The sequence below is a fragment of the Nannizzia gypsea genome, genomic scaffold, assembly GCF_000150975.2.
Source record: "Nannizzia gypsea CBS 118893 supercont1.3 genomic scaffold, whole genome shotgun sequence".
NCBI classification, from domain to species: Eukaryota; Fungi; Ascomycota; class Eurotiomycetes; order Onygenales; family Arthrodermataceae; genus Nannizzia; species Nannizzia gypsea.
Window position 1 is genome coordinate 38,501 of NW_003345199.1, and position 17,663 is coordinate 56,163.

General features: G+C 48.7%; 6 protein-coding genes across 6 annotated transcripts; 2 read left to right on the forward strand and 4 right to left on the reverse strand.

The window, feature by feature from the left end:
• Positions 1–290: 290 nt before the first annotated feature.
• Positions 291–1,606, reverse strand: MGYG_03447 (protein kinase subdomain-containing protein; the record flags this gene model as incomplete). The annotated part of the gene is made up of 4 exons (XM_003173227.1): positions 291–682; positions 772–946; positions 995–1,372; positions 1,433–1,606. The coding sequence occupies 4 exons, from the start codon at positions 1,604–1,606 to the stop codon at positions 291–293; spliced, it is 1,119 nt and encodes a 372-aa protein (XP_003173275.1).
• A 3,376-nt stretch (positions 1,607–4,982) lies between these two features.
• On the forward strand, positions 4,983–6,071 carry MGYG_03448 (hypothetical protein; the record flags this gene model as incomplete). Its single annotated transcript, XM_003173228.1, has 4 exons — positions 4,983–5,066; positions 5,158–5,359; positions 5,467–5,588; positions 5,679–6,071. 4 exons carry the CDS (start codon positions 4,983–4,985, stop codon positions 6,069–6,071), a joined length of 801 nt encoding a protein of 266 aa, XP_003173276.1.
• Positions 6,072–6,498: 427 nt separating this feature from the next.
• On the reverse strand, positions 6,499–7,215 carry MGYG_03449 (ubiquitin-conjugating enzyme E2 15; the record flags this gene model as incomplete). Its single annotated transcript, XM_003173229.1, has 3 exons — positions 6,499–6,755; positions 6,870–6,962; positions 7,056–7,215. 3 exons carry the CDS (start codon positions 7,213–7,215, stop codon positions 6,499–6,501), a joined length of 510 nt encoding a protein of 169 aa, XP_003173277.1.
• An 832-nt stretch (positions 7,216–8,047) lies between these two features.
• MGYG_03450 (hypothetical protein) lies at positions 8,048–9,232 on the reverse strand (the record flags this gene model as incomplete). Its single annotated transcript, XM_003173230.1, has 2 exons — positions 8,048–9,016; positions 9,071–9,232. The coding sequence occupies 2 exons, from the start codon at positions 9,230–9,232 to the stop codon at positions 8,048–8,050; spliced, it is 1,131 nt and encodes a 376-aa protein (XP_003173278.1).
• A 599-nt stretch (positions 9,233–9,831) lies between these two features.
• On the reverse strand, positions 9,832–12,502 carry MGYG_03451 (proline-specific permease; the record flags this gene model as incomplete). Its single annotated transcript, XM_003173231.1, has 11 exons — positions 9,832–9,990; positions 10,076–10,289; positions 10,356–10,444; positions 10,547–11,048; positions 11,125–11,230; positions 11,297–11,338; positions 11,418–11,511; positions 11,577–11,754; positions 11,821–12,028; positions 12,086–12,099; positions 12,351–12,502. 11 exons carry the CDS (start codon positions 12,500–12,502, stop codon positions 9,832–9,834), a joined length of 1,758 nt encoding a protein of 585 aa, XP_003173279.1.
• Positions 12,503–15,508: 3,006 nt separating this feature from the next.
• MGYG_03452 (hypothetical protein) lies at positions 15,509–17,480 on the forward strand (the record flags this gene model as incomplete). The annotated part of the gene is made up of 4 exons (XM_003173232.1): positions 15,509–15,806; positions 15,860–16,410; positions 16,472–17,321; positions 17,392–17,480. 4 exons carry the CDS (start codon positions 15,509–15,511, stop codon positions 17,478–17,480), a joined length of 1,788 nt encoding a protein of 595 aa, XP_003173280.1.
• Between the last annotated feature and the right edge of the window lie 183 nt (positions 17,481–17,663).

Genomic DNA, 17,663 nt, shown 5'->3' on the forward strand with positions numbered 1-17,663 from the left:
GAAGGCGGGTGCGGAACGGTCGAGTTCCGCCAGCCACCGGGAGTCGTAAGCAGCGCAGCTACCAAAAAATGGGTGGCCATTGCTCTCTCCTTGTTTTATGCTGGGATTGATCCCTGGATTGCCTTTCCGCTTACTGCTCCAACAGTGCACCGTTTAAAAACCGTGCTCAGCATGAGCGCCGCTGAGATAGGTGTGTCGAGCTTGCTTAATTTTGACGGAGCCACGGAACACACCATCCCCGTCCAAAACTTAACGAATGAGGAGAGAGAATACCTCTCTCTCCTAAAGGCTCAAAAGCCGAGCATTTTTGCGGCGAACCTAGAGCGGCAAGGAAGGCCCAGGGCCTCCTCGTGATAAGGGAACATGAAGGTGTGGGATAGCAGAGTGCTCCAGCCAATCAAACCAGTGATTTCGAATTTGTCAGAGACGAATATAGCCTTGGGTTGGAGATCTGGGTGTCGCATGACAGGACGTGCCAGGGTTGGATCATGGTGTGGTATCAAACGTGGTGCGATTTGCAGGTACTGTCTCAAATTCATCAAGTGATCCAAATGTGAACGGGGCTTATAGTCGTAGATCTCCCTGCGAAGACGCTGGAAAGGTTGAATAGGGTGTCCATACTTTGTCAGATATGAAATCTCCTTTTTTTCGCCTGCATTCAACGCAGCTAAACAATCCTTGTCTTGTAGATGTGTCATTTGTTAACTAAACAGGTTGCTGATACTCTAAGTAGGGATAACAAAATAATCTTTAGAGGAAGATAGCACTTACAGGGACCACGGTCAACGGGCAGCGTGAATCGTTTGCCGAACCACAATCGGAGCGTTGTGTCGGGTCTGATGCAAAAACGACTGTCATCGGACAAATGGTCCGTAGTGGGAACGACGATTCCGGCCTCTTCGCTCTGAATATCGTCACGGTAGTAAAGACTTCCGCTTGCGGGAAACTGCAAAGCAAAGATTCAGGACTCCAATTCCACAATTTTGGAAATAACGGTAATCCTCTGTCTTTCCGACGAGTCAAACCAGACACCTCCCAAATTTCTACCACGCATAAGTTCCATAAAGATGTACTCCATGCCAGCGGGATTCGTTGACGCTGTCGAGTAGCCGTAAACTTTTGGAACAGGTATACCGTGGGAGCGAAGGAAATCCATGGCGGCCACCTCACTCGCGACGAGAAGATCCCCTGGTGCCGTCACTAGATAGGGAATGCGAGCAACCAGCTGAGAGCCATCATGCATGGTTATGAGAAAGGCTCGATTGAAGCCTCCTTCTGCGAGCTTCTCAAACTTGGCAACATCTTCCGTTCGCTGCTGTATCGAGGGGACAGCGAGCCGTTTAAGCTCCGAAATATCGAAGCAGCGCCGTCTCTCAGAGTGTCTTAGGGTATCGTGGTAGTTTGAAGGAAGACAGACGAATCAGCCTCGTACACTTTGCAGTCGGAAGGCATGGATGGTGGTCTCAACACACATCCATCTCCCTGACGAATAGTCGAACAAATCATGGGACTCCTCCCCCACCCTGGTGCGTGCCGAATAATGGGCGACAGTCTTCAACAGTGGCTTTCTAGCTGTTACTCGTGGTAGGAGTCGACAGAGCTCCATATTAAATTCGAGAGCGACGATGAGACCCTAAATTTCTAATATGCCCATTCTAAGCTGTTTCAATGCAAGTAGCCTACAACAGAGTGTCTGACAAGAAAAAGACCATCACAACAAGCGGGCGAGCTAGCTCGACGGGGTATTGAGTACAACGGCGCTCAACGCAACATGCCGTTAGGTATCAGATAAGGTATTATTCTCTGTAAGTGCTCCTTAACAAGTAATATGTCAGTTAAGGATGGGTGTACTCCGTACATTGGCATCACTAATAGCCACCACCAGCCTATGGATAACCTGTGTATCACTTAGGTAGGGGTGAAAAATGAACACACAGATGGTGATAGTAATGTTGAGGACCAGGCGGTGATGGCCAACTATTAAGGTCTCGGAGCATCTTTTATCCATTGGAGACATGGATTACTAATATATTTGGTTACCTAAGCAGTCCATCGACCAAGCAACTCGAAATCAAGTTTCTCTGTTTAACCTGTCCAGCCAGAGAAGCCAAGTTGAAAGAGCCGAAGAGAAGAGAAGAGAAGACGGCTGGCCAGTTGAATGGACTAACTCAAGCTGAAGCTGCTCCCCGAGGAAATGAGTATTCCCGTGCTCCGACATATACGATTGACAGTGGCAAACTCGACCCGCGCAACCGTCGCTGACCGACAGAACGAGAAGAGGCCCATAAAATGGTATTTTATTATTATCCGTACGTACATATGCACTCCGTAAAAAATGTGGCTCGACACTCACCTTTTCTTCTTTTTGATGGGCTGTCAAAAGAAAGAGCTTCTAACCAGCTCTGGTAACTAGCTTGCAGCGTGTGCGCTTGTACTCCCGTATATATGTATAGATATATGCACGCCAGGTGTGCAAGTGAGCTTTAACCGATCGGCCAGAAGGGGTCGAGCACGATCCGAACCTGTCGGACGGACCAGACCAGGCTGGAATTGAGGACTAAGAGAGGCGGGATATGTTCTTTCTCTGTTCTGTATGGAGTACTGGAGGGAGTATTCATGCATGGCGGTGGCACTCTTGCTGTCTTTCGTACCCAGCTTGCTTTTTCCGACACATATATGTATACGGAGTACAAAGAATTCCGATAACTCAGCGGTTACCTGGGTGACGAGGGCGATGACGGCGATGACGGTGACGGTGAGATGCATGCTGGGAGGTTTGTCCGGCCTGACAGCCGACAGCCGACAGGTAGTGAGGACGGAAAACCGACAAGCCCTACCGCTGACACGCTGGACAACAACTGCCGTCAGCCGAGAGCTTCACCGACAGAGATCTCCTCGACCCTCTCAGTTCCCTTCCCCCATCGTCCCCAGCAACGGCCGTTTCAGGTATACAAGTACTCCGTAGCATGGCCGAAGAAGAAGCGAGGGAAAGAATGGCAAATGAGGCGGGTACTGAGAAAAGTGGCTGGTGGGTGAGTGGGCAAGGAAAGCAAAACAAAAAAAAAAAAAAGGAAGAAGAATGGCTGCCTAGGTTGCTTCCTTGGGTGTCGGGATGACTTCATCGCCCAACCCTCAGCCACCGCTGCCTGGCCCTGGTCCTGGCTGGCTAGTTTAGTACGCTGTAAGAGTGAGCCCATGTCCATGCATGCTGATATGCCCATCATCACTCGCCAGCAGCAAACAAACAAACACCGCGAAAAAAAGAACAAAGTAGAGAAATCCACAGGAGAGCACTGAGGGCATGCCTGAGCGGAGCCTTGCTTTGCTCTACCTCCGAAAAATGACGATGACATAATAATAACAGCCAAGTATATACTCCGTATCCTCCGTAGTGATAACAAGAGGCAGTGCCAGTCACTTAACGCCACCCAACTCCACCAACAGTTCAAAGTGTTATTATTATTGCAGGGTCAACTTCCTTTCTTCCCTTTTTTTTATACTTTTCTCTGCTGGCTCCATCTCGCAGCTCTTCTTTATTCTTCTCCTGCGCTATCCATCCCTTTTAACTATGGCTGTCTCTGCATCTTCCCTTCCCGTCGGCTTATCTTCCGCCCTCCCTCATCTTCTGCCTCCGCTTCTTCTGCTTCTCCTTCTTAACTCTCCCTCCTCCTCCCGTCTTTTAAGCCCAAGAAGTACGAGCCGGAGATCGATCAGCTTCCCCAAGCGGCTAGCGTCTTCCGAAGAGATCTTGATTTGACGTCGATCGCTAATCCCGAAAGGGGAAGAAGCCTAAGGGCTAGTCTCCTTCTAGTCTCCTTCTGGCCTAGTCAGGGTTATTTCCAGGGAAAAGAAAAAGGTGGAAGTTTGTACCCCGCAGCAAGAAAAGCCTAACTAACTGCTTGACTCCTGACTCTTTGACTCGCTTGACCTTTAGTTTAGGGAAGAGAAAGTAGGAGAGAAGTAGGAAATAGGAGTAGGAGTAGAAGTAGGGGAGGAATAGGAATGAGGAGTAGACTCTCACCTGTACCCCGTATACGCTGCAACTTCGCTGCATCTACTGCTTTGCTACCTGCAGCTTGCTGTGTGATGGAGTAACGATGGAGCAGACGGTAGGACGGTTGGCAACACAACCAGCGGCTGGACATCTCACAGGCCACTTTCTTTCACTAGTAAACAAGTTGAAAGTCGATGAAGAAAGAAGAATAAGAAAAAAAAAAGGGCCGCTGCGAGGATGCGCTGGCCTTTGCTCACTCACACTCTCTCTTATTTGATTGCTCGTTTTTCTTCCTTTTTTTTTATTATTATTAGTTATCCTACTTATCAACAACACCATCGTCATCGTCATGTTAACATCACTGTCTGCGCTTCTTCTGTCTTCTTCCTTGCTTTTTCTTGCCCCTTTTTTTTGCAAAGTCCAATCAAACAGCTAAACAAGCTAAACAGACTCCTTAACTTACAGTCAGCTAACTCTCTCTCTCTCTTCCTTGTTACCTAGCTTAGCTTGTCCCCCGGTCCACGATGGCAAGTCCCCTGCGCGATCTCTCGATGCTCGACGACTTCACTTTGTTCCATGGGATCCGTCTTAACTTCTTCCTCGTCTTCTCTTTACTTCCCTTTTGCCTCCCGGTTTTTTCTTTTCTTTCCTCGTCCTTTTATTACTTTTTGCTTTTTCCTTCCCTTCTTTTATTATTATTTTGCCTCTTTGCGACCCTGGTCCTGAGCGGCTGGTTGGCTGGCTTGCCTGCTTTTTTGCTGTGCTGCTGTTCGACCCTCTCTTCCCCTATTTCCGCGCACCCTTTATCTAGCTCTTCCTCTCCCACCTTCGTCTCGTCCTTTCTCTCTCTCTTTTCTTCCTCTTCTTCTCCAGACAAGTTCAATTGATATCCCTCCATACTCAATTCCTCTTCAAAAGAGTCGACTTGCTTGTTCACAGCTGTACTTCACTCCCACAAAGTACCTCAAATCTATATACCTCAGTCAACATGAAGGCCGCTCTTGCTCTCTCCGTCGTCCTTGGCGCCTCCATGGGCCTCGCCGCCACCCTGGCAGACCTCCCCCAGTGCTCTGTACGTACTATTGAAATCACCAGGAGACACAAAAGCGCGCGCCTATCATATGTAAAGGATCAATGGCTAACATTTGATACCCGTTGAACAGCAAGCCTGCCTTCAGAGCATGCTCCAGAAGGGCCCTGAGCTCGGATGCAGCCCCGGCGATGCCAACTGCCTCTGCAACCACCCTGACTTCAAGAATGGCCTGCAGGACTGTACCACCGAGGCCTGCCCCGGTGAGAACGTCGGCGCCGTCGTCCAGCAGGGCCTCGACGCCTGCAAGACCATTGGTGGTGGTAACGGCAGCTGTACGTTTTTATAAACCCCCCCCCCCCCCCCCCCCCATCCACATTGATCCCTTTTTCTTATTCTATGCATCAATTGATATGATATACTGACATCGTCTTCTCTCTAGCCACTGGAGCTCCCTCTGGAACTGCTACCTCTGGCTCTGGAACCGCCACTTCCGGCTCTGGCTCTGCTACCGAGACCAACGCTCCCTCCACCAGCGGCTCTGGCTCTCAGACACCAACTGCTGTAAGTTCCAACCCTCCTGTCTACTCGTGCCCTGTTCTATCAATCAGCTGTATTCCATTGATGGCAATGTGTGCTGACGAGAATAAATAGACTGGTGAACAATCTACTCCTTACACCACCATCCCCGCTGGCCCAACCGTGATCACCTCTGGATCCGAGACCATCACCACCACCCGCCCTGCCACCACTCTCTACACCCAGGTCTCTGGCTCTGGCTCCGAGTCCGGCTCTGCTACTCAGACCGGCTCCCCATCTGGCTCCGGCACCGAGTCCGGCTCTCCCACCGAGACTGGCGCTCCATCCACCACCGAGGGCGGTAACGGCGGTGAGACCCAGAGCCCATCCCCAACTGAGGGTGGCAACGGCGGTGAGACCACCGGCAACGGCCCATCCCCAACTCCCTCCCAGGGTGTTGCCCCTGCCAGAGCTACTGGCCTCGGTGTTGCCGGTGCCATCGGTCTCGTCGCCCTCCTCGCCTTGTAAATATCGTCCTGATGGACCTCCCCTGGTGATGAGTGTGATGTCTCCTTTTTTTCTTACTATCTCCTTTGTCTAGTTATGAGTTGATGGATGAGGTAACTAAAGCACGGATATCCTACAAAGCAGTGTAATGTTGTATTAACCCCCTCACATATATGTAATAAACGCTGCGAAAAGCTCATGATAATAATATTAATGCCAACAACAGTTCAGAGTCATGTCTCTTGGTTCTCACTCTTGCTACAATTCCTGTTCGTATAGTCTTTTACTCTCCTTCTCTCTCTACCTAATTCAAATGGCCACGTGGTGATACTTTCAAGTTTGCCCGTATCAGGAATACTCCATCACAACAGCCATCGACAAATAATAATATAATGTAACGATATGAAATAACAAACAACTCCTGCACAATTGTTTTGGTATGGACCGATTAATCCTCCCCCAGGCTCTCACGCACACACTGCCTGACGCGCTTCTTGAACTCCTTTGGGTCTTCCCGCCACAGCCTGGCCGCCTCCACGTTCGCCGGTGACTCGTCGTTTGGACTCGACAGCATGCTAATCACGCTTAGCAGTATCGTCTCTGGCGTCTGCACGGGTGACCACCGCTCGGCCGCTGACTCGTACCCGTACTTGTCTTCCTCTGGCGGATGCAGAATCGATATGCATACCTCGCCGTTAGGATATACTATCGCATAACTCACGGTTAGTCAAATATCACCACCAACCGCAAGAAAGGAAAGGAAAAAACAAGACTATCTAGACCAAAAGTCCTAGCCTGTCTAAAGCAAGGTTGTCTCACTGTTGGGATGGAACATGGGCGTCTCGAACTTCATCTTCGGCGGGAGAAGAGGGTATTCGGGCGGGAACGTGAGCTTTGCGCGAAAGAAGCCTCCTGTTGTTGTCTCGCAGTCAGTATCTCAGGTCAGCTAACTACCTAGCCAGTTAACTTGCTAGTAAGTCTAGGGTGTACGGAGTAGTATGTTACCTCCGTAGAACTTGCAGTCGTCCGATATCATGAGCATCACCTCCCACTCAAACACGTTATTATCGTCCGCCAATCCGCAGCTGATCCCCGGAATGTCCTTGTCCGTCTGCATCTGCTTGAGCTGGCGGCTCAGCAAGCCTCCTGCCGCCGACGCCGCCATCCTCGCTCTGCTTCTTTTGTTCTTTTTTGAGCCGATATCCTTCCTCAGGGATTATTGCCAGGCTGTTTTCCTATTAAAAAAAAAAAAGGGCACTGCGTCTAATGTGCTCGAGTGGAGGGCGGGAACTTGGTGTTTCTGGCACTCTGGCGCGCTGTGGCCGAGAGGACTTTGGTTTCCTTTTCCTCGCTTGATTCTTGCCGAGAGAGACGAGTACACTGTATACTCTGTAGACTGTATGTAGACCCGTACTCCGTAGTCTGGCGTAGATCTCCGGTTGGCCTGGAGAGCAGGAACAAACTGATCTGATCTCTTACGAGGGAACAGGCATAGGTGGGGGTTTTGCAAGTCGATGCTGTGGTGTGGGGGAAGCGGATAACTAGTTGACTACCTGCCTGCTAGCTAGTTTATTTTGGTTGGTGCTGGTGGTTGGTGGGAAGCCACAGAGCGCCATCGACACGGTGACCAGGTGCATACCTAGGTATGTATGCAACTACTCCGTACAAGCCTACTTTTCAACACTGCTGAAGTAGTTACCTAGGTTAGTTACTGGGTACTCCGTGCAGCAGTTGGCACCGCTTGGCCATGGCTTAAACGACGATCTTCTTATTAGGAACGGTCGGTACATTTGTGCTAGTAGCGCCATAAAACGAGCGGGATGAGGTAGTACAAATGTGATACGTGGGTAATACAAGAGGAATATAAAAGATATATAATAACTAGCTGTTTACATCCACCAAAAAAGAGAAAAAAGGGTTTTTTTTGTCGCTGTGGGAGTGGTCGAGCCAACCTGGCTTATCGCTGGGTTATCTTAGCATTCTCGGACATCATAACATCAGACTGCATAGCCCATGGAAGCGAGGAAGGCCTTGGACCCATCAGACGCGAAAATGGCGAAAGCAATGCCAACAACGATACCATAAACCAGACATGCGGCTACGATCAGACCGGTAACCTTGACTAGAGCCATGATCAGACGGCGGTAGGAGGCCCAGCTGAAGGTCTTCCAGGCATCAAGAATACCGACATAGCCAGCTCCATCAGCGTTCATGGAGGTCACTTTGCCGTTAAAGGTTCGGTCGAAGGGGACGATGGTCTCATCGTCGGCAGGCAACAGAGAGGCTGCAACCCGAACCATGATCACGAAGGCAGGAATTTCAAGGGCCAGGCTCAGAACCAGTGACAGGATCACAGCACCCCCGGCATGCAGAAGGTAGATGGGACGGGGCTCAGTCAGAGAATACATGTTGTGCCCATCATAACGGAAGCCACCGAGTGCCACTCCAATGGCAACCGGAATGTGGAAGCTCAGGTAAGAGGCTGCTGTCGACAGGAAAACGGCCGGTGCCATCTTGATCCAGTTGTTACGGATTGGCGGGAAGCGTTGGTACCAGGTCTTGGAGCTGGGTGCAGAGATAACAGCGTGGATCCAGGCGAGAATCATGGTCGAAACAGCAACATCCGCAACCACTGGAGCAAGGCCTCCCATGAAACCCACCAGGCCAGTCAGTATACCGCGGACAAGACTCAGGGCCGAAAAGTAAGAAAAACCGCGTAATCCAGCCCGGGGGCCAGCACGAGAACGAAGATGCTTGATTGTTGAACGGAGCCCGCTAGTGATGGGCTTATAGCTCGTGGGAAGCGCCTCAATCTCAGTCTGGCCGAAGGTCTGCTGCTGCTGCTTCTTATCGATAGTGGCGTCTTCCACCGCATCGCTGTAGCTGGGCAGAGGTGCAGCTGTCTCGGGGTTAGGATCCTCGACGATGGTCAGCGTGGTCACAACTAGACCGTAGGTATATTGGATCTAACAACTGCTGCGTTAGCATGCGCTGGAATAAAAGCAGTCTTGGGCGCTTACCGCGATAATACCGGCGACGCAGAGTACAGTGACTACGGCAAAAGCAGCAAATTCCCAAGTGAAGACCATACGGCCGACATCTACTCGCTTTGCCAGATGATGGGGAGCAGTCTCCAGGCCTCTGCGGACGACTGCACCGATGAGGTGCGAGGAAGACATCATGACAACCTCGGGCGGGAAGTTGTTGGTGAACAGCTACAAAACAAAATATCGTATCCTTTTAAACTAATACACACAAGAGAGACACAATTAAGTAAATGAATGAAAGAAGAGAAATGAGTGAGAGACAGGAAAGGTATACAGTTATATAGAAGCGATGAAGTGGTTGAAGTTGCTGGTTTTGTCCGTGTTCGTCGGCTTCGTCCGCGTCCAAGGTTGGGGAGTTCCAGGCAGCAGCGCGTCACGTGAATACTCAGCCTCGCTCACGATGGATGCAGAGGGCGACAGATGAGACACACCAATATACCCCTTGCGCGAGCATGGATTTCATGCCCTGTCAGCCAACCAGACGATGTTGGAAGCCCAATGAGAATTGAAAGTATTAACTAGCTTGTTATATAGTTCTAGGAGGGGATTATACACTGTAAGTATAATTGTAGTGATAACCTGTTAACCGCTGCAAACAAACAAAAAGGCCCCCAAAACTCCCAGGAATCAGTTCCCCAAAAATAACTAGGCATCCAGAGTTCACTTCGTCCATGCCCAAACCCATGCAAAGAAGGTCTCCCAGTTTCTTCGAGTCGGCCCGTGGTCGGGAAATATCAGTCTTCCCTTCCTGTGGCTTCCACTCGTTGTTTGGACGCAGTTTTGCAGGTCATTCGAGCACTCGGCACCCCAGCATGAGAAGTGAAGCCCGTGTCTCCGTATCTTGTAGCCAACAAGGAGCAGGATGAAGACCGGCAGCTATTTGTCACAAACCCCTGTAGTATCAGCTTTTGATCTGCATGTACACAGTCTCACTATACATGCGTTAGTACGGAGTACGTGCTGGGCGCTTCAACTTACACTAATATATGAAACAATAAAAGCCCGGACGTCAAACGGGTCCTTGAGGAACGCTGGTATCCCGTTGAAAAGGAGCAGTATAAAACATGACACCGTCCCATAGCAGGCCTTCAACCACTGTCCATGCGATTTATATGGATATCGTGGATTTTGGCGATCATATACGCCATTTTGTGACTCGGCGGTGTTACCAAGTGAATTGGCCTCCTGGAGACTGCATTGTGTAAATAAGTCGATCTTTTGTCAGGTCTAAAATCAAGGAAAGGGATTTAACGCTTACGTTTGGTAGAAGCGGAGGTATGTCGCGCATATAATCCCATATACAATGAGAAATGAGACCGTGCAGTTAGATGAAAGCTCACGTAGCCGCTACATGCCATAACGTTAGTCAGAGTACATTCTTGCAGCATCCATCTGGGCGTAGGAGTAGAGGTTTGTGAGTATAGAGAGAATATATGAAGGCACACGTACGTCGCCTGGACCAGTGCCGGGTCCCAGGTACCCCAAAGCCAGTATGGCTACTGTCGCCAGTACAGCTCTCGTTGGTACTCCAGCATGACATTGCTGCAGCCGCTTGGTTATGAACTCAGGCCCCGTTTGATCTCTGAGAGCTAAAGTATGCAACACCCGTGACGCAACATATACAGAGTTTACAGCGCAGGTGAAAGAGGAAAACAGGTACATCCCGTTGAAAAACTCTCCTGCGGCTGGAAGACCTGCTTCAACGACTGCAATCACAAATGGCGACTCGGTTGCTAGTGAGCCCACTTTTCCATTGAGGAACGGATGGTCGTAGGGGACGAGAAAGGAGCATGTCAGCATTGCTAGTACGTATAAAACGATAATTCGGAGTGTTATCTTTCTGGCGGCCATCTTCATGCACTCCGAGTCAGCCAGGGATTTACTTTCTGCTGCCGTCGCCGCAAATATATCCACAGCCACATATGAGTATATGACGTTTACGGATGCATTCCTGGAACAAAAGCAGACAGTACATAGTATAGTTAGCAAACTGGAACAGATAGCTTAGTACGGATTAGGGTACACACCAAACTCCCAGAAACCTCCCCAAACCTCCATCTATGACTCGGACGGAGCCATCTTTGTTTTTTACATGGTATTCTGGGTTGAAGAACGAGTACGGGGAGTCCCAATCTTCCAATTCGCCGTCGTTAGCCCTCATGCATTATATGCAGAATAGAGCAACTGGAATGAACCTACACTTTGTTCCGAGTGGCTTCTGATAGTACGCAGACTTCCTTGCTGTTTGACCGTTAGTATTAGTTGGAGTACGGGACCGCAAATAACCAGTAGTGTAGAAGAGGGGGAAGGTTTAACGTACGACTCATTGCACTGAGAATAACCATCATTACAATGAGAAGGATGATGAATATCATTTTGACGCTCCCAACAACGTACTCGAGCATACCAAAATACTAATTGATTCGAACTATGTGTCAGCCAGTTGAAGCCCCTTTTGTTCATGGTATTGGCTGTTCACCTTAACGGGAAATAGATTTATCAATGCGATAAGAACGATGAAAACGGTGATCCACACTGCAGTATCGACCCTCTCCCCTACTTCCCAAGTGACATTTGTCTTTGCGTCCATATAGCGATATTGGGCTGTTTCTGCAGCACCCACCATATTGTGGGTAGCTACAACCGCATAGGCGAACCTAGATACGATGTCAGAAACGATTCACCAGATACATTTGTTGAACGTATGAATTTGTGAAACATACCAATATGTCCAGCCAACAGCAAAGCCCACCCCACGATCGAGAAACCTCCGTGGGAATTCCATTACCGGTGCATTGACTGGCATCAAGGCGGTCATTTCTCCCAGGCACGATATTACAGCGCCGACCACCGTCCCCATAAGCAAGTATGCAACAACAGCACCGCCTGGCCCAGCAAGAGCTAGAATCATACCACTGCCCAGGAATAGTCCTAAAGCATCCAAGTTAGGAATAGGATCCCAAATTTAATTTCTAAAGATTCTCTCACCATTTCCAATGGTGCTGATATGTGTTCGGCAAAGGTCAGCGGGTGCGGCGTATTTAAGAGTTCAAGGGATAGCATACCCAGAGAAAGCGATCATCTGTCAATAGTTAGCCACACTGTCGGTCGAATATAGAAAAGCTCGTATCATTGATCTCACATTAATTTGAACCTCTGGTAATACCCTCCTATTTGCTGAGTTAGTATGAGAGCCCTGATAGATTTAATGAACCGGTATAGCTGTCCAAGGATATCAATTCCGATGACTGACCATAGGCTGTTCCCTCGAGTCTCAAATACTTCCTCTGTGTATACCGGCTCTGCTAGAAGTAGACCACATTCTGGATGGGAGTCCCGCGGAGTTATGGGCCCTTGGACTATGGTCGTGTTGGAATCTTTAATGCTTGACGCAGAGTTCTCCATGATGGATGCGTCACCCATGCATGGTGCTCAGGAAATGTGAGTACCCGAGCAGTACAGTGATGATGAGCCTTTATACGTGTGAGGATGCAATGTGTATAGTTATAATATTCTATATCGTTAGTTCTGGATGTGCCCAGATAATATATAAGGGGCGACTGTATATTCCCTGCCACGATTGTCGACGGGGGTATGTTTGGAAATAACCACGATAGCAGGCCTTTTAAGAGTGAGAGACTATAATGAGAGGGGGAAATGGACGCGTAAAGTGACAAGAGAACGTCTTTGCCTGTCGATGAGGCTGAAGCCAGGACATTTATATTTTTCCGTATGGGGACCGATAAATGCGCGGAGATCTTCCAGCTGCATTGACCTCGCCCCTTGGACGGGTTACACGGCCGGCCCAGAGAGACAATCCTTGGGCTAGTTATCTTTTGATGAACAGAGATATGCAATCGCGTAATTCACAAACGTGGTTGGTTATCTAGAGTCCTCGTGAGAGCTTCAGAGAGGGAGTGATACACACAGGCTAGGCGAAGCAATCAACCAGGAAGCCGTTACGTCTTCCAATCGAGAAACAACTGCGAAGGCTGATTTTGATTCCGCGCAATGTAACTCCCATGCTGGGCAATCTGTATCCCTGCCACCACCATGTCTTGAGGGAAGGAATTGTTGCAGACATGCATATGACCCCTACACCCCTTCGGTAAGAAAACCTATCCATGTTACAACGCAGCCATTATCGACACAAGAACAAATTCTTGGTTATAGATAAATCTGAATGCTCCAATTTCGAAAGCAGGCCCTCGAGCTTGGTGGACGGAGCACTAACTAAAAGCCACGCATTACTCCATACTCCGTACAATGTAATGCTGGAGGCCATAGCATGTACGCCCGAACCAAGGAATGCGCTTTGTGAAATGAGCTGCTCAACTGTGACAGAGAGGCTAACTTTGTTGTCCAGATTAAAATGTTTAAAATGCTGGGGGCAGACAGCAAGGTAAAGCGTGATTGGGTAGGGGTCCATGTTTCCATTGATCCGGGGAGATGTTTGGCTCTGGGCCCAGATGAGCGGCTGAGGAAACCAAGCCGCGCCTGGCATGGGACGGAATCATGAAGCCATGATGTGTTCTGGAAATGACCTTGAGGACTCGCCGGTACAGAGCGCGGTACGAGGGAAAAGGGGTGGAAGTCGAAGCCACACTTTGTTCTTCCATCAGCCGTTTACCATTCTGTTCGTCTTCCTGTGCTAGGCTGCACCACCGGAGATCCCCTCTGACGCCTCGTCCGCTCGTATATGTAGATCAGCAAAGAAAAAGCAAAAATCAGAGGTTTCTGCTTTGTTTTTCTTGCTCTTGTCTCCTGTCGTTGTTGGTTTAGCATGAGGAGAGAAAAGTTGAGATGTCAAATCCGCGGATGAGTCACGTGTAAAATCGGTCCATAGTTGTTCCATAATAATCACATGACTATGGCTTCTGAACTAATTATGTAATGAATCAACCATGTCAGCCAATAGACGATCTCTATGATGATAAGGTAATGAATTAGTCAGTCGCTTCGCTTTTTGTCGAGCTTGGCTATAATAACACAAAGATGGCCTGACTTTTAGCGATAAAATGGAGGACGAATGTAACTCCGTACACTCTTTTCTCAACCACCAACTATCAACTGGATTCCTGTGATACTCCGTACAGCCAAGCCACCCTACCTTTGCTACAGGTTGTACGGACTATCGTGGGGCTGCATCTGTGCTGAGAGGGCGAATGCTGCTACATATGTGTTTTTACTCCGCGCCAGTGTGGCTTCAAGTATCTCCGCAGCATTACGAATCCTCTGTGATGAGCAACTTTTTGCACTGTGCAACCATGTGGCGCACCCCACAAGCAATAATGATCAACTAGCTACTCCGTACTCTGTTCATAGCTTGCGGACAACCTGGAGAGGATATGAGATAAGCCACAGCTCTACGGAGTAGCCGTTCAGCGCTCCCGCTTGTCAGGTCATAAGCTTTGCGATGGCTTGACAGGGTCGTCCTCCTTCAAGAGAAGCAAGGCTGAAGACATTGTAACCCGCAGACCGCAGTTATGGTCGCAAAGCAGTTTCACTCGTCGGCCATCGGCATCGCGCAGCATCATCTTCTTTACCCCAAATCATAACTAGTGACCCGATGTTACTTTGATGCTCCTTGGGCAATAACTAAAACTCATTATTTTGGGCAGAAAACTACTCCTCCAAGCAGCACTCAGCACACTACAGAGTACTTACATTAACCAATAGCTAGCATCGCGAACTCTGCGAGCTGATGGTGCGTTTTGTTTCATAATTGGTTTGTACTTTGTTTTCAGGGCCTGATCCTCTTCTCCGTATCCTTCGCATTCCTTACCATATAAGGCTTAGCTAAAGGGCTGATCATCAACTTTGCCCAAGAGCCCGTTTCCCTACGAGGAGAGAACCTTTAGCTGACAAGAAAGACACCAGACTCATTAAACCAGAGCTATGCTTTATTTGAACGTGACAAAGAGCCATTGGCTAGTTATGGAGTACTTGCTTGGATGTGGAAGTTACCCAGTAGGTATACACGCTATTTATAGTGAACATCTATCCCACTGCGGTGACTCGCTGTCCTCCAAACAGACAAAGCCATCTCATACCAGATCCTCCATCCTTCAGCCTGCGGAGGCCCACTAATTGGTGTCTGGACCCTTTCCCCCGATTGCTTGTTGTTGCTTGTCTCCAGTTTGCAGCCAGTATGATTGGTCGCATCTTTCCACACGGGCGGCCAAAAACCTTGACGGCCACCAACGTCAGCCTCAGAAGCTATCGCTTCTCGACACAGCCAACATTCACGCCCCCTTTACCTTTCTTTTTTCCCTGACACTTTTGTTATTTGTTGGCTCGCAAGTATTTATACCTGCCTCTCATGCCTCCGTCTTGGACTCTGGTCAAGCTTCTTTGCCAACCCTGCCAAGCCACGAGAAGACGCCCAGAGAGCGCTTGATATTCATCACAATGCAGCTCAAGAATATATTTCGCCGTAACTACACTGACTCAAACTGGAGGAAGCCTCTCCCTTTTATAGCCGATCCGATTGCCTCAGAGGAAGACCTTCAGGAGAAAAGACACCATGGTTCCCATGATGACACTCATCCTAATGCACCTCGTGCCGAAGAGCAGCACCCAACTGCCAACGATGGTCCCGTCCTTAAAAAGAACCATGAAGCGACCACAATGGAGCTATTTTACGATCTCTTCTTCGTAGCAACACTCGCTATCTTCCATGCTACTCACGAAATCAACACTTCTGCAAGTACGGTTTCACCCTGCTTTTTGTTTCGGTTAATGATTCTAACATCACGGCAGGTGTCAAATCATATATTGCGTTCATTACCATCCTATGGTTTTGCTGGTTACAAGCTGCCTTGTTTGACATCAGATTCTACACCGACTCTATTGTTTCCCGAACCTTCAAGGCTCTCCACCTAGGTATCATGACAGGACTTGCAGTTCTATCCGTCAACTTCAGCGTCACTAATATCCTGGAACACCGTGGACGGTTCGCTAGCATGTGCTATCTTCTCACGGTATCTCGATTTATCCTAGTCGGCCAATACATGACAGTGGCTTGGTACCTCAGAGGCCACAAACAGACATTTACTGCTAAAGTCTTGGTGATTGCTACCCTCTTTGCCTCAGCATTGGTATTCCTCGGCCTAGGCCTGAGCGCATACCACATCCAAACACCAAGGGCACACATTGCCTGGTATGTTGTTATTGCCTGCGAGGCCACCTTCATGATTGCCATATCCAGCTTTTGGAAGGTCTTATCCTTTAAAGGAACGCCGATTGTCGAGAGATTCGGGTGTCTTACGTTGATTGTCCTTGGGGAGGGTATCGTTGGAATGACCAAAGCTGTAAGGCTCAGCAATCGGTACTAACTGTGCTTACTAAAATAATAACTAACACTGGTAGTAGATCAAAAGCATTGCGCTCGGCACGTCCACCATATCGGGGACATCTGTTTCCCTGGTCATCTGCCATGTCCTTATCATATACTTTGTCTATATGCTATACTTTGACCAAATCAACGTGAAACGCTTTGGATCTATCCGCCAGCAGATCTGGGCACTTTTCCATTACCCCCTGCATGTCGCTATCCTGGTCACTAGTGAAGGAAGTCGTTCGTTCGTACTGTACGATGTGGCCAAGCGGCTCTACGAGAATGCTCTCCTTGGGCCTCTGAGCAAGGTTGATAGAGTTGAAACTCCCGCTGACTTAGTTCAAGGGCTCCAGGAGATTATTACCGATATCTCCAGTCAACTAAAATCAACTGATGGACGGCCAGACTTCACCTCCGTTTACAAACAGCTGTTGGCCATCAAGGAGTTCTCTATAACCTCGCAGGAAGTTCGCGAGCTCGTGGCAGAGTTTCTGGCAGAAACCCTTATCTGGATTATGCATACTTTCGGTATTGAAGTTCAGGAAGAAACAGAAGGGAAAGTAGGAAAGGCCGGAAAGGAAGGAGGCAAAGCGGCTATTCACGAACTCACCCAGATATATGGCGCTGCCACCATTATCTTCCGCTTCTTCTTCATTGCAGCTGGGCTCACGCTTGTTATCCTTGCTCTTCTACACTGGTTCTCTAAGTCCCATAAGAGTCGTGCCGAGATGCTGAGTATTATCACGACTACCACTATTGGCGTGTTCCTATCATTGTTGGCCGTAATGTCCAACTTTGACAATGACGTTGTGGAAGAGTCAACTCTTGGGAGATATATTGATAGTGCCTGGGTTACTCCAACTGTTACTCTCACTTATCTTGGAGGTACGTACTTCCCCAGCCACCTATGCTCCTTTTCTGCTTTTTTGACCAACCCTTACTAACAAAAATTTAGTGATTGCAATTGATAATGTCATTATCTGGGTGTCTCATATACGTAGACACAAAAGTGAATCTAGAATACAGTATGAACCTGTTTCTTAAACAATAGCTCTGCGGGTTTATATATAGTTTTTTATCTATCAATAGCATGGCGCCTCGGGGCTCTCTACTTTCTTTTATATAATTACTGTCGAAGCAAAGGAGCATTAATTTATCACATATGCAATCCGCACACCGAATGTATTTGACATTTTTATCGAATACCTACACTTAGTCAACCACCAT